The sequence below is a fragment of the Vipera ursinii genome (assembly GCF_947247035.1).
Source record: "Vipera ursinii genome assembly, chromosome: 7".
In the NCBI taxonomy this organism is placed as follows: Eukaryota; Metazoa; Chordata; class Lepidosauria; order Squamata; family Viperidae; genus Vipera; species Vipera ursinii.
Window position 1 is genome coordinate 18,109,651 of NC_139521.1, and position 16,049 is coordinate 18,125,699.

A 16,049-nucleotide genomic window follows, 5' to 3' on the forward strand; every position below is an offset into this window, starting at 1 on the left:
TCTTTGAGTTGCCATCCCTCTGTGAGAAAGGAGTGTAGCTTGAAGACATCTGCCTTATCTCCAGATAGTGGAGCCTGGGACCATTGGAAAATGAAACTGAGGGAGACCTTGAGATGGGTGCTATATTGCCAGGCTCTCAAAACATCTTATCACTTATGGATTGGCTAGAATTCAAATGGACTGTTGAATACTAGGTGGCGGGGGAGAGTCCTGACTGCACATTATGATATAACCTTTCATGCATAAAATCTTCAAACCTTGCTTTGCTCTACTGCTATCACTCAATAAAAGTTCCTTTTGAAACAACGCCTATTTCTACATATCTGCTTTCTTGGGGGACCTAGGTGAGGCAGGTCCTTACATGGACCCAGAAATCTCCAAGGAATATTGGGATCCTAGGGAGATTTTTAGCAAAAAGGGGTCTGATGCACTCCCACCCCACTGGCCAACCAACTGCACCATCGAGATTCTCCCTGAGGCCAGATTGCCAAAACCCAAACTGTATTCTATGACAACCCCAAGAATTGGAAGAATTCCGCGCATTCATAGAAAAAAACCTAAAACGTAGATTCATTCAGCCAGCCAGGCCCCGAGTAGCCGCTCTGTTTCTATTTTGAGAAAAGAAATATGGGTCCCTTCATGTCTGTGTGGATTATTGTCATCTTAACATAGTCTATGTGGAGAATGTCTATCCCCTACCACTAATGAAGGACACGCTAGCCCACCTAGTCAAGGGGAATTTTTTTTTATGAAACCTAATCCATGCTCTGCAGCTGCGCTCTCAAGGTGTTAGTAAAAAGTCTCTTCTAGCAGAAGCTCATGTGAAGTGAGGAGGTGGCAGAATCTTGTCGTCAAAAAGGGGGGCTTTCAGGAACAAAGATGACCAGCTCCTAGCCACGATAGTCGATACATGGTGGTGTTTAACAGCCCCAGGCAGTCATAGCAGCTATAGTCAGTGATTTCACAGCAACCGTTTGGAAATAAGTGGGGTGGGGAAAACCCCGGCTCCAGGCAGCGACAGGAACATGAACAAAGGTAGTCAGCATTCTGCAGTAACAGCTCAATGTCTATAACTTGCACAAGTAACAATAATCAAAGTTTGGATGGCCGCTAGTCTCCAAGGCAGCAACGACCAGCCTCTCCTTCTCTTCTGTCATCACTCACAGTTTCAGGTCTCATTGGTGTCAAACCCCTCCCGTCCTTTATTGTTAAAATCTGAATTTAGCAACCCCAGCAACTTTCTCCTCACTTTCTCTTGCCTCCGCTTGAGATTTATTTATTTATTTTTATTTATTTTTATTACATTTATATCCCGCCCTTCTCCGAAGACTCAGGGCGGCTTACAAACTTAGCAGTAGCTAAGATATCCTCCCTATGAAAAAAAAGCAGTAAAATTCCACCTTCTCACTCTCTCTCTCCTTCCCCCTCCTTCACAGAAAGAGATCAGCTTAAACCCTCCAATCCCTCTTCGACTTCACCTAGTCTCTCCCTAACAACAGCAACAGCAATCCCACCCACCCCCTTTTCTTTCCTCCTTTTTCTTTCCTTCTGCCCAATCCACGCCCGCCACACCCAAAACTGGCAGCAGCTGTCTGAGCTTCCCTCTACCTGGCCAGGCTACTGCAAAGCCTTTCAACCAGCCCCGCTACACTTTCAATATATGATTTTTGCATAGTTTTTCTTCATAGCTTGCCTAGCTCACATTCAGAATCTCTAGTAAAAGTACCTTTCCTTTTACACCTATGAAGTCAAGGGTCATTCTTTCCTAGGGAGCAGGCTGTAGCCAGTCTGACAAAAAGACTCTAAAGTTTTGAATTGAATTGAATTGAGATTGACATGCACAGAATGACTTGCTGGTCAAAAATACCTCTGCCATTATTATGGCCCAGCATTGGGCAAGAACTATATAAATTTATATTTTTACTAGTTTTTAATTTTTAAAAAAATTAAATTAATAATTTCTCCTTTGTAGTTTCTGCATTTTTGACACAAGACAAGAACACCTAGGCTGCAGGTCCTCCTCTGTTTCTCAAGGTTATTCTCACAGACCATTATAATTATGAAGTTTCCCTTCATTGTCTTTGCTGTTAATTCAGAAAATTGCTTTGTCAATTATATATTGCTAAGGTAGAATACCCAAAATTCTTGGGAAAGCTGTATTTCAGTGGGTTTTTTTTTCATCTACAGCAAAATGGCAATAGTTTGCCATGGAAGCCCAAATATACAAGCTGTCAAAATATAATGTGTAATGTCTGTTGTCCAACTTCCTGCAATTATGCTTGTTTTTGTTTTTAGAATTATTTAAAATGATTTTGATAAATCCAACCCCTATATATATTCTTCTATTTTTCAATACATTTGCTATCCATTTTTCATGAGAATATTATTCAAATCAAATTGGAGGTTACAAATTTTAATATCAAAACAGATGTCAGGATTTTCCTTTATGTAAATCCATTGTCTCTGATGCATGTGGCAGGGTAAGAGGTGGACAGAGTGCATATAAATAACTCCAATTAGTTAAGAGGAGCTGGAACATTTGGCAGTTGCTGCTGCTGATTACTGTTAAAAGTCCAAGAGCAGGAAACCACATGAATCCAAATCCTCAGGAAGCAGTTGGAATATTTCTGAGAGATAAACCTGATGTTGTACTCCAATAACATAAATGCTACTTTTAGCCTTCCCTTTATAAGAGAGAAAAAAAGCAAGAACTATTGTTTTATAATTTAAAATATTTTTAAGCCTGGCTTTTACTGCATAGCTGTCAACAGCTGAAAACAAGAAAATTTCTTGTTCTCTTAGCATCCCTGTTTCTTTCTGTAGGTAGACACGGTAAACACCAAATACTAACACATTAATTCATACAATGTTAACTGGTTTTTATATAAAAGCATAATAAATACTGTATGATAGATATGATAAATGTACATATCTAAAAAGACAAGAATACTTTCAGATATTTTTTTTGTAGACCAGGGTTACATGTTTCATAAAATAAACTATTCCAAAATAAATGATTGCTCGAGGAGCAACTGCAGCACAGGGCAGTGACTTTTTGTTTAACAAAACACTACACAGTATAACGTGTAATCGTCATTTCCTATTTTTAGGGGGTGGGAAATCCCCTCCATAGATTTCACCATGTATGGAAACCATGATCTACAACTCTGAACACACGCCAACCCACTGAATTGTAATGTTATTTAAAGCTTTACTTTAATATTAATTCTGAACATCAACAGAAAAAGGTTAAAAAGATGTGTTTTCAGAATTAGATTATTTTCCTAAATATTCTGTTCTCAATAGACAGGAAATCGTATGATATTTTGTTTTATTGAGATGATTTCTTTCTTTTGTATAGAATTGTTTTAGAAAAACTCAATTCAAAGGAATGACTTAATATTAGGACAACAGCTAATGGAGCTGTCCTCCCTCATAAATGGCAAGCTATACTCAGTGGCTGTGATCTTCTGGTACTCTATCTGGTTGGTAGGTAAAAACTATTATACTGTATAGGCCTTATAACTATGGACTAGTATCAACATTAAATGCATTCTCCATTAGGATGCAAATCACACAGAACAGTTTTCTTGCTTTTTCAGGAAGAAATGAAATTGAAACATGGATATGGGCTACCTAGTCAATTTCTGTATTTTGTATTTCTGCATTTACCATTTTAGCCAAGATGATAAGAGTAGGTTTTAATTCTAAGTATTCTTGAATTTTTAAACCTTTTGCCATCTGGATGCTGCATTAATTTTAATTAATTTTTTAATTTAATTTAATTTAATTAATTTTATTAGATTTATATACCGCCCTTTCCCGAAGGACTCAGGGATTACCATAGCACTAAAAGAGAACTGTTGACTGATTGACAATCTATATCATACTAAGGGCTCATTTTACCATTTTCAGTGTGGTTAGTATAATAAAATGTGGATTCAAAAGCTCCTCTATGTTTTATTATGCAGTTTGATATTTTTATTTAGTATGTGTGTTAGAGCTGTTATTCTATTTGATAACAATTTAATTAACATAATAAAATTAAACTCTAATTATTTTTTTTTAAATCCATAGAACCCACATTAAACAGGTACAAACTCAGCCATCCACTACACATCAGTAGTGCAAGCAAAGAGAGGAAAGAACAATTATCACTGAAATTTCATGAAATCCATGACCTGCCTGAAACTGTTTCTCAGAAATTTATCTATGCTGATGATATCAATTTCACAGCCCTAAGAACTAACTTCAGTGATGCAGAGGACATCCTCTCTCAAGATCTCTAGAAGCTGGATGACTATTTCAAAAAATGATGCCTCCAACCAAGCCTAACAAAAACAGAAGTAGCTACATTCCACCTCAGCAATAGGTACACAAATTACCAGCCTTCAGTGAAGTTCCAGAACTGTATTTTACAATGTAATAACTCTCTGAAATACCTGGAGATAACACTGGACAGATCACTAACCTTCCGGCAACACCTGGAAAAAAACAACTGCAAAATTGAAAAGCTGCAACAATTTATTTGAATAGACTCACTGAAACATCTTGGGATGCTGATGCTAACACCCTATGAACAGTGGCCTGGCTTTGATTTATTCCAGAGCTGAATATTATGCCAGTGTATGGCTGAACAGCGCCCACATCCAAATGGTTGATGTTCAACTTCGCCAGACAATGTGTATCATCTCTGGCATATTGCATCCCACTCTTAGGCACTGGTTACAAGTACTTAAAAATATCATACTGTCTCACATTAGAAAACAACAAGCTCTCATTCAGCTATGGTCAAGGCTGCTGAACAAAAAGGCCCTACATGATCACCAGGACAATGCATAGCCTATCACAAGATTGAAATCCCATAGGCCAGCATGTAAAACAGCTATTCAACTTCTACCCAGCTGAGCCCCGAGAATGCCTGAAGAGAGGAATGGTCCACGGTACCTTCTTGTGGCCTGACCTTCTTGGTGATCCCTCTACCAAACCACCTTGTTTTCATCTGCTTCACTCTGTCTGGTCGAAACTGAACAAAATTAGTTATGATACTGGAAGAAGTGCCTCTGCCGTGTATCAATGGGGATGGAAAGATTCCCCATGTTGTGATTGTGGTGCTAATACGCAAACTATTAAACATATTGTGCAAGATTGCCCATGATGTGCATTCTGATTCACTATAAGATGTGCATGAAGCAATACCAGAGGCAATCACTTGGTTAGCTGAATTGGACATCCAGTTATGAGGCCACTGCCATACCCCCCCCTATAAATTTATTTATAATTATAATTATGTGTATATATGTTTATTTCTATCATGTTCTCATCATACACTAAATAAATAAATAATAAACTGAAATCATTGATTTTATTTCTAATTCCTTCAACACATCTTTAGGCCATGTGCTTATGTTTATTATTTTATGTTTATATTTGGAAACAAGAAGGAAAGAAAAATGAGATCTCATCAGTGGTGGGATTCAAATATGTGAACAACCGGTTCTCTGTATGGATGCCACTTCTGGAAGTCCATTCTGGGCCTGGACAACAAAAAATCAGCTACTGGTTCTGCCGAACTGGTGCAAATTTATGGTAGGATGATTCCTAGGTATGAGAAGTAGTAAGTCTGTCAATTTTATATTTCTCAGAAAGAATGGATATATTGTTTAGGAAATTGCAACAAGCTTCATTGTCATTAAAAGTTCTATTAACCTTTTGGCCAGAGTACCTATTATCACCTTTCTTTCCTAGCTAAGATAGCCTGGCTACTAGTATTCATTTAACGTATTTTAACATATTAACAATATAGATTAACATATGTACCGTAACATACTGCACATGAGATTATATCTGTGCTTCGTTTGGAAGTTATACCTTGTCTTCTCTCTGGAATATCCTACCATATTATCCCCTTTGGGTCCTTCCCTATATGGATGAATTATTTTGTTTTGTTCTCCACCCTACATAGTTATTTTAATAAACATATTTATGCAATATTAATTTACAGTCTTTTGTTACTTATTTTAACACTTTTTATTATAAACTGCTTTAAGATATGACTACTTTGGACAAAATTATGTTAAATGCATTTTATGAGCTTGTAATTCCTTAATTTGGAGTAGAGTCAGGGCAACTAGATGAAGCTGAGCGTTTACTGGCCAGACGGCCTTCCTGACACCATGAGAGAAACATCTGCTACTAGCTAGGATTGAACTTTCAACCTTCTGAATGGGATGCAAATGTTTTCATCACACTGCTCTTATAATAGATACAAAAGAAAATCATTTTTTTAAAAAAATCATTTTTGTGCACTTATGTAAGATACATAGGTGGACAAAAATATGATTTTTGCCTTTTATAGTCCATAAGAAAATTGAATCCTTTAAGATCTAGTTTGAAAATAAATCAGATCAGGTTTGACTCACTGGGAAAGTTCAGACAAAAGAACGTAGGTAATCTAAAACAGGATACAAAAGAGTGGTTAGTCCTGCTATACAGGTTTGCTAAGCATCTGTGTGTGTATTTTTAGGTGTATTGTTTTGTTTCTGTCTTAGAAATGATGAATCTCCTGTTTCAGTTTAAACAATATTGTTCTGGTTCACTTTGTGTAAATGAAAGAACTCAGTTGCAAGACTCTGAAATTTCATGTGGCTTACAATCATATTGTAAAAGCTAAGCCCCATAAACTCAATTACTTTTAGCAGATAATATATATTGCACTGTCAAATATTTTGTTTATGAAATCTAACTCATTTGGCAAAGATCCCATGGAAGGACTAAAAGAACTGCACGTTAAAGTAGCCAAACAGACCTCTCTTTTTACATCTTTAGTTAATTAAATTTGTATAATTCAGTTTAATGTTATGCCTGCCATAACACAGATTTAATTAAGAAAATGGAAATTTGTCATAGGCAGAGGTTAAAGTTGGGCATACTACTTCATCACTATTACATTAATCATAAGGAAAGCAACAGTATAAAAGACAAGGAACCTACAAGAGAAACATAATTTACTTTCTGAAAGAACAATATGAATTTCTCATCATGTGATACAGAAATTTACTACTACCAGTTTTTCAGAAATCTACCTGAAACACAAGATTATGATTTGTATTTCATTCCCATTCTTCCTGTTACAGAATGATGATTTTTTAAAACCTGTTCATACTAATCTATTTCCTCTTGAATACGTTTTGATCCTCAGGAAGCTGGCAAGATAAATGTGACTGAAAGTAACTGTAATTTCAGAAATATGTAAATTTTGGAGGGAGAAACAGCTGTATGTTAAAAATTCAATCATTATAAAAAGTGAGTTCATTGTGCAACTACCTACTTCAGGCATGTCAAACGGCCGACCTGCGGGCTGGATGCATCACGACAAAACCATGCCCTCCCCATTGCCGGCAATGGGGAAAAAGTCGTGATATGTCATGTGATGTCACATGACGTCACGAGTTTGACATGCCTGACCTACTTAGTTATACAATGAACATATTTGGAAGATCCAGAGAAGAAACCAAACATCAACAGAGAAGCTAAAGTATGTGTGAAGAACATCTCATATTCTATCACTAGCATGTCCAGGTATAATTAAAAAAAATCTCATGCCTGAGATCCCAGGAAATAACTGGCAGTTAACGTAAAAGGATTTCCTAAATGAACTGATTCATGAAGATGGGCATCCTTGTGTAAGTGAAGGTCTAGGAGCACATAAGTGTTCTACCCTCTCTTGAATGCACAGAAGAACAACTACTTGATAAACTAAAATACCAAAACAAAAATGAATTAATATGGTTTTTCTCCTATCACTAAATGTTACTGTTCTTTTGCATCTTCCTGAAGACAAATGGAGAAAGCTGAAAGCCTTCTGAATTGTTCTTTCTCCCTTTTCCTATTATTTTTAATTAAAGGAAAGTAAATCTAATTAAAAGTCTATTTGAAAAAAGTTATCTTACTCAAATAGTTTTTGTCTCTTTTTTCTCTGTCTGTGCATACTTATGTACATTCACAGAGCATGTATTTTTGGGTTAGTTAGAGATGTTTTGTTTTTGGCAATAATATCAAAATAAATTCCCAGAGTGTTCTGGAATGTTTTTTTTTTTCAGTTTTCCAGTTTAGTTTCTTACTGGTCTTTAATCCAAGTGTAATCAGATCCAATTTGTGGTTATCTTTCACGGACAGACAAATGTGCCAAAGTACAAAGGAACATCCAACTGCCTTTGTGGGATGCTGGTCATAGAGTTAAGGCATGTAAAACCAACTACTGTCCCCAGAAAATAGTGGACTGTCCTTTGGTCAATTTCTTCAAGCTGAAGCTAGCCAGTTTGTTAATTGAGATTCCTTCAGCAAATAAATTAGATTCTAATCTCAATAGCCATTTCCAACTCTATGATTTCACATTTTCTATACATGATTGACAACACTTAACCCAGTTATGAAGGGATGATTCAGACATCCTGGATAAGATCTTATCTTATTTATATGTACAGAAAGTGTAATGCAGTCTCCCAAGTGAAACTATTTGTTTGAATGAGGAATTGTGCCAAATGAAAAAATGATAAGCATATATATAGTTATTTCATAAAACAGAATGTGCATATTCCTGCCCATTAACAAGTGGTATTCAATTATGGCAAAGAGAAAGAAAAAAGATGTAACATTAAGTGAAGTTTCATCTAGGGCAGTCTTTCTTAATCTATTTACCATAGAAGAACCCTTGGAATTATTTTCAGGCACTAGCAATTGAATTGCAGCATGTCAAAATTTCTACAGTTGCAAGCATTAACACCATGTAGTGCATGAATTTCTAAATGTATTTTTTTAATTACAATATCTAAGGTTCCATAGAAGCCCAGCTGGCCTAGAAATTAGAAAATCCCATTTTTCTAAGAGTCTTCGAAAAGAACCTTAAAGCTTGTTACTTAAAACCTATAGCCAGCTGCCACATTTGCAACCAACATGTTAAAAGAATGTCTTTTTCTATTCTTTTTCCATATATTTTTGGGATTGTGTTGGCTTTGTGATTTGGGCTAGTTTACATACATTGATTTTAATATAGCAATCAAGCTAAGCTATAATTTCTGAAAATTAATATTTAACAAACGCATGGCTATAAATTTGCATGTATGATAAACAGCATATAAATGTAACACAATACTACTATAAAACCAGAGAAAAATATATCTAATCACTTGTCCCACATAAGGTCCATTTAAGATTTTCCAACACCAAATTTATTAAAGCCCATTTAAGATTTCCCAGCGACAAAAATAATATGTGATGAACATGTATTAATTTTTGCAGATCCAGAGTAACAAATTCCTCAAAAAATAATCATCTCAGGAACAATATTAGGAATCATTGGAATTAGGAATAAAAATTTTCCTACTCAAGTTACATCCTAATTTTATGCATAATGGAATAATGCTTACTGTATTTTCTGGCGTATAAGACTACTTTTTAACCCATGAAAATCTTCTCAAAAGTCAGGGGTCGTCTTATACGCCGGGTGCTGAAAATTTAGGGACAGGGCTGGCTGGAAAACCTGGAGCGGATCTCCCATTTAGTCTGTGCAGGGAAAGCGGGACCAATTGGAGAAGAAGCTGCAGTCTGTGATTTTTTACAGGGTTTATAGGGTTTCCTGCCTTAGCAGGGGGTTGGACTAGATGACCTCCAAGGTCCCCTCCAAATTATTATTATTATTATTATTATTATTATTATTATTATTATTATTATTATTATTATTATTTCCACTTGCACTGTTTTATGTTTACATGTTTGATGACAAACAGCCTTATGTTTATAAGTGACAGTTTTCCTACTAAGCACCTGCATGTCAGAAGCATTTGAATTAAAATTACCAAATTAAAATCAAATCTGATGTTTTTTAATTTTTATTTGGTGTGCGTTGGAAGAGGGGTAGTCTTATACGGCGAGTATAGCCCAAACCCTATAATTTAACAGGAAATGTAGGGGGTCGTCTTATACGCCCAGTCGTCTTATACGCCGGAAAATACGGTATATTAGATCTAAAAATATATAGGTAAAGGTTCCCCCACACATGCCTGCTAGTCGTTTCCAACTCTAGGGGCCGGTGCTCATCTCCGTTTCAAAGCTGAAGAGCCAGCGCTTGTCCGAGGACGTCTCCGTGGTCATGTGGCCGGCATGACTAGAAGCCAAAGGCGCACGTAATGCTGTTACCTTCCCACCGTAGTGGTCTCTATTTTTCTACTTGCATTTTTATGTGCTTTCAAACTGCTAGGATGGCAGAAGCTGGCATGAGTAACAGGTGCTCACTCTGTTACACAGCAATCGGAATTCGACCTGCTAAACTGCCAACCTTCTGATCGACAAGCTCAGCGTCCTAACCCACTGAGCCACCACGTCCCTTAATAATATATATTACCTTCAAATAGAATGGTTTTCCATTTTACAGAATTCTTCTTAGGATGATAGAATGGATGGCTTTCTGTTGCTGGCCTGTTTGCATCTACACACAAATAACAACACCAACAATAGAGTTGGAAGTGACCTTGGAGATCTTCTAGTCCAACCCACTGTTCAGGCAGGAAACCTTACACCATTTCAGACAAATGGCTGTCCAGTCTCTTCTTAAAAACTTCCAGTGTTGGAGCATTCACCGCTTCTGGAGGCAGGTTGTTCCACTGGTTAATTGTTCTAACTGTCAGGAAGTTTCTCCTTAGTTCTAGGTTGTTTCTCTCCTTGATTAGTTTCCATCCATTGCTTCTTGTCCTGCCTTCAGGTGCTTTGGAGAATAGCTTGACTCCCTCTTCTTTATGGCAGCCCCTGAGATATTGGAACACTGCTATCATGTCACTCCTTGCCCTTCTTTTCATTAAACTTGACGTACCCAATTCCAGCAACTGTTTCTTATATGTTTTAGCCTCCAGTCCCCCAATCATCTTTGTTGCTCTTCTCTGTACTCTCTCTAAAGTCTCAATATCTTTTTTACAACGTGGTGACCAAAACTGGATGCAGTATTCCAAGTGTGGCTTTACCAAGGCATTATAAAGTGATATTAACACTTCATGTGATCTTGATTCTATCCCTCTGTTAATGCAGCCTAGAACTGTGTTGGCTTTTTTTTTTGGCAGTTGCAGCACACTGCTGACTCATATTTAAGTGATTGTCCACTAGTACTCTGAGATCCCTCTCACAGTTACCACTGTTGAGTGAGGTACCCACCTATACTGTACCTACGTATTTGGTTTTTCTTGCCTAAATGTAGAACTTTACTTTTTTCACCACTGCATTTCATTTTGTTAGATAGCGCCCAATGTTCAAGTCTGTCAAGATCCTTCTTTATCTTAAGCCTATCTTCTGGAGTGTCGACTATTCCTGCCAGCTTGGTGTCCTCTGCAAATTTGATGAGTTTCCCATCTATCACCTCGTCTATCCCCTCAAATACACAAGTTTTTTGTATTTAGCATCTATAAAGGCATATAGCAAACCTGTAAGCTTGTATTCTAATAGTTGATCCTAATAAAATTATGAACATAACCACTGCAGTCTGTTGATGTGATTAAAGCACCAGTCTAGAAGCTGGGAGAGCATGTGTTCTAGTTCCATCATAGGCACAAAGCCAGCTGAGTGATCTTGAGCCAGTCTCTTTCTCTCATTTCTAGGAGACAATGGCCAACCACTTTTGAAATCTTGGTAAGAAACAGCAGGGGCTTGTCCAGTTGCCAGGAGTCAAGACTGATTCAAAAGCACCAAAAAGCATGTTCTATGTCTTTTATATATTGTTTATATATTGTTTTTTTGCATATTTACTTAAGAGGTTACATCAAGGAAGCAAAACAGCACATAATTCCAGTTAAGGGAGAACCAGAAAAAGATACTTGGAAAAGGTGCTTCATCCTGCTTGAAAAATTCATGGAGCTGGACCTACTCTTTCCTGAAAAATAGCTGCTGCAACTAGAAATGCTAAAAACGTAAGATGTTATTCACCCTCTCCCCATGGAGATTCTCAACCCTAAAAGTTTTGGCTGCCTGTTTTGTTTTTCCCATCAACTCTGCGGTCAGAGTCAGCCATGAAAAACGGTCACCTCTTCCCATGAGCAAGCTGCTCTCACCTCCCCTTTCTCCCCTTGGGGAAATAAGAGTCTTCCACCAGCATTTCTCTCCCTCCTGCACCCTTCAGAGCGTGAGAACCAGGCAAAGTAATGGCCTGGAGAGAGTCCCACCAAGCAGAAGCAGACTCGCGTCTCAGCTCCACCAGGCATCAGACAAGGAGGGGGAATAGCCTACGGAAAACTTTCACTCCACTTCCTGATAAGAAACAAGGAAGCAGAGCCAGTTCCAGTGGGGAAATGACAGTGTTTTTCTGTGGACGTATTCGGCCCTGAGGTTTTTCAGGTAAAGCTGAAGCCCACATGGCTTCTACTTACTTGATGTCTTCCCAGACTTCAGGGCCGTAATTCCGAATCACCAGCAGCTCCAGAGCGTGATTGACAAAACCATACTGTGAAAGATAAAAGCCGGGAAAAGTCTTTGGTGACTAGAAGGCTTTGGGAAAACGTAAGAGTAGCAAAGGGCAAGAGGGAGAAGATGGGTGGAAACGGGCGAAAAACCCAAGTTGGGTTCAAAAGAAGCAAGAGACTAGGTAGGAAAGCTGGCAACTCTCCCTCCCCCTACTCCAAGTATTTAATGCTTATTCAAGACAAAATTGAATGACCCACTGAAGGCGGAGCTATTAAAATTTGCACAGAAGGGGAGGGGGGAAGGGAAATGCGAGAGACAATCCGGACTGGGACGGATAGGAAGGAGCAGGGTGGGCCTCTGCATCGCTGCGCTTGCACCCCTTTTCTCCTTCGGAGCTCTTCTCTTCCTATCTTCCCCCCATCTCCCACCTCAGCACCGCGCATCTTTTCCTTCCCCACCTCTGGTGCCAAAGACGAACCAGCACCCTCCGACGGGCCCTTGGAAGCGTCGCATTCACACTCACCATCGCGCCTGCGGTCTACCCTTCCCCGGCTTCGCAGGGATACCGTTCCAGCAGCGGCTTAGCGAAGCAAAGGCTGAAGAAGAGCAGGCAAGCAGCAGTTCGGCGCGACAGCCGCCCACGCGGGCACCCTCTGATTGTCACCGGACCGTAGCCAATCGCAAGATCAGCCAAGAGGGTGACTTCCAATCAGAAGCAGAGGAGGAATTTGGGTACTCTTCTGGCCCCGGGCGGTGGACGAGAGAGGCCGGGGGAGGAAAATTGATTAGAGGGCAGGAGAATGCAGGCCGATGGATAGAAAGCTCGCAAAGACGTGAATCCCTCGACTATGGGAGGGAGAAGATGCGAAAGCTCGCATTATAAGTGTTCACGTGTGATGCCCCTAATGCGGTGACAAGCAGGATCTTCCCTCTTGCGCACATTCATACCGCTTTCTCCAGTAATATTAGATAATGCCCGGTCGCCTTAGTTACCTGTTTGCTTTTTTTCTGATTAATATAGAGATGTACCTTTCTAGAAACTGATTTTTTTTTCCGGTCTTCTAGGGAAACTATCTCTGCTATATTTCATTGCCTTAGCTTATTTGAATGAATAGAGTCAATTCTATCCATGATTTCATCTCCAGGAAGTACAGTATGCACATTCTTGTAATGGAAATCTGTTACATTTTTTTTTTATTTATTAAATTTGGTGGCCGCCCATCTCCCCACAAGGACACTCTGTGTAGCTTCCAAGATGAAAATGAAGCCATAAATATATGAATAAATAGATAAAATCACATTAAAATTAAAAATGCAAGTTATAACTAAAGATGGGAAAGAAGGGAGGAGAATGAGGGAGAGGGGAAAACTGCTAAACCGCCAGTGTGAAATTTCCCCATTGGAGCCCCAAGCCAACTGGCAGAGCCAAATCTTCAGGCTTTTGCGATGTCTAGTTCTCCAGTCCATGTCTCCAACAAGCTCAGGGCTGCTGCTTCTTGATCCTTAGATATTCTGCCCCCTCAAGAACTGGACATTACAGATTGCCCCTTTACAGTCTGTTTCAGTTCATTTCAGCTGCCAATTGACAACAAAGATGTGGATTCTGTTGTAGTTTAGACCTTATTAATAATTGCATAGGGAAGAGCCAATCTGACAGCACTCAACTGAAATTATAATTACAGCTGAATGACCAAGATTAATAATACTAGCATAGACTGTTCCCAAAGGAAAAGGGGAAAAGCTGTGATTATTTACCAAATTGATTCATCATTAAAGTGAACATTAAAAACCCTGGCTAAAAACCATAAGAGTTTCCAAAATTATATCTGTACATAGATGGGAAGCATTAAAACAAGGATAAGGGATATGAGCCACTTCATTACTGAATTACAACTTTTTCAACCATCAGGGATTATGGTGAGGAATATTGGTAACTATAACAGAACAATATTTTGAAGCCCACAGTTTCCCCACCCACTGGAATGCCAATTGTTTCAAATATATTTCTTAAGGTCTCATTTAAAATGTTTCCTTCTGACCTCCCCAGGTCTTTTGAGATCCATTTTAAAATTGCAGTAATGTACTGTACTATACTGTCTTGCAAAAGGCGTTAGAAATTTTTCATGATATATTGAAAAATTGTATGAAATAAATTGGCAGAAATAAATCAATTGAGAAATGATATTGGTCTCTTCTATTTTTTGGAAATAACTGATAAAGATATGGAGTACAATGATTCAAAGCAATAATGTGAATTCAGAGGTATGTTAATATTGGATTTTTAATTGTACTGTGATTATTAACATCTATGAAGTAGAAAAGGAGAAACTGTAAAGTATTAGATATGCTTTGGTGATGATGCAAAATTAACCCTTATCAGAATTATCCAAGTTTCTCATTATCTAAATTTATTACATTTTATTACAAATTATGGTTCAATTCAAATCACTCCCAATTTTCAGGTTATTGGTAAGTAAAATGAAATATGAATCCAAATTTTCACTGCACCTAGGTTGCAATTGACTAGAAATAAACAATTTGATTAAAAATCCGCAAAACAGCCAAACTACACATCCAGTATAAAAAAATGACATCTAATCAAAGAAAAACTTATTATGATCAGTTTGTTCTTGGAATTTAAAATAATCAAATGATTTTGCCAGGCTGATTCACAATTTACAGATTACTACATTCATTTTCTATATTTATAATCTACACTTTTCTGCTTCATCTGAACTTTTCTCATCACTGAATTTATAAAATGTGATATGTGAACTTATGAATATTTCAAGGATTTTGATGTGTTTCTCACAGGCCTATATTTATAAAAAGAGGGAGAAAGCAGAACTACCCAACTCATTTTTTGCATCCGTATTTACACAAAGGGGGGAAAAAAGCCAACCTATCAAAAACAGTACTGTAAAAAACAGATTAGAAACACAAGTTAAGATAGGCAAGAAAATGGTAAGTGAGCACCTGTCCACCCTAGATAAGTTCAAATCACCAGGACCAGATGTACTACACACCAAGGTTCTCAAGGAACTGGCAGATGTGATCTCAGAACGACTGAACTATATCTTTCAAAGATCCTGGAGCACTGGGGAACTACCAGAGGACTGGAAAAGAGCTGATGTAGTTCCCATCTTCAACAAAGGGGAAAAATGTATCCAGGAAACTACAGACCTATCAGCCTGACCTCAATACCTGGGAAGATCTTGGAAAAGATAATCAAGCAACAAATCAGCAAACACCTAGAGGCAAACAAAATCATTACCAAAAGTCAACATGGATTTGTCAAAAACAGATCATGATTATTATTGCATTCTTTGACCAGGTGACAAAATTAGTGGATCAGAGCAATGTTGTGGATATAATTTACTTGGACTTCAGTAAGGATAAAGTAGACCACAACCTACTACTTGTGGGTTAGAAAGCATCACCACCAGATGGATTTGTAGCTGGCTGACCAGTCATACTCAGGGTGTGGTCCTCAATGGAACTGCATCTACATGAAGGGAAGTTTGTAGTGGGGTGCCCCAGGGCTCTGTTCTGGGCCCAGTGCTCTTCAACATCTTCATCAATGATTTGGATGAGGGGATGGGGAACTC

General features: G+C 38.1%; 1 protein-coding gene across 2 annotated transcripts in view; it reads right to left on the minus strand.

Moving 5' to 3' along the window:
• Window positions 1-14,583, minus strand: part of GUCY1B1 (guanylate cyclase 1 soluble subunit beta 1) — a 90,811-nt gene extending 76,228 nt beyond the window's left edge. The window contains exons 1-2 of one of the 2 annotated variants that reach the window (XM_083366926.1): window positions 12,965-14,581; window positions 12,408-12,481 (exon numbers count right to left, since the gene is read on the minus strand). In XM_083366926.1, the coding sequence (XP_083223052.1) occupies window positions 12,408-12,481; window positions 12,965-12,967 (77 nt within the window). In that variant the 5' untranslated portion in view covers window positions 12,968-14,581. Of the gene's footprint in view, window positions 1-12,407; window positions 12,482-12,964 lie in introns of both variants that reach the window. The other variant, XM_083366927.1, reaches the window with a different exon arrangement.
• Window positions 14,584-16,049: the final 1,466 nt, after the last annotated feature.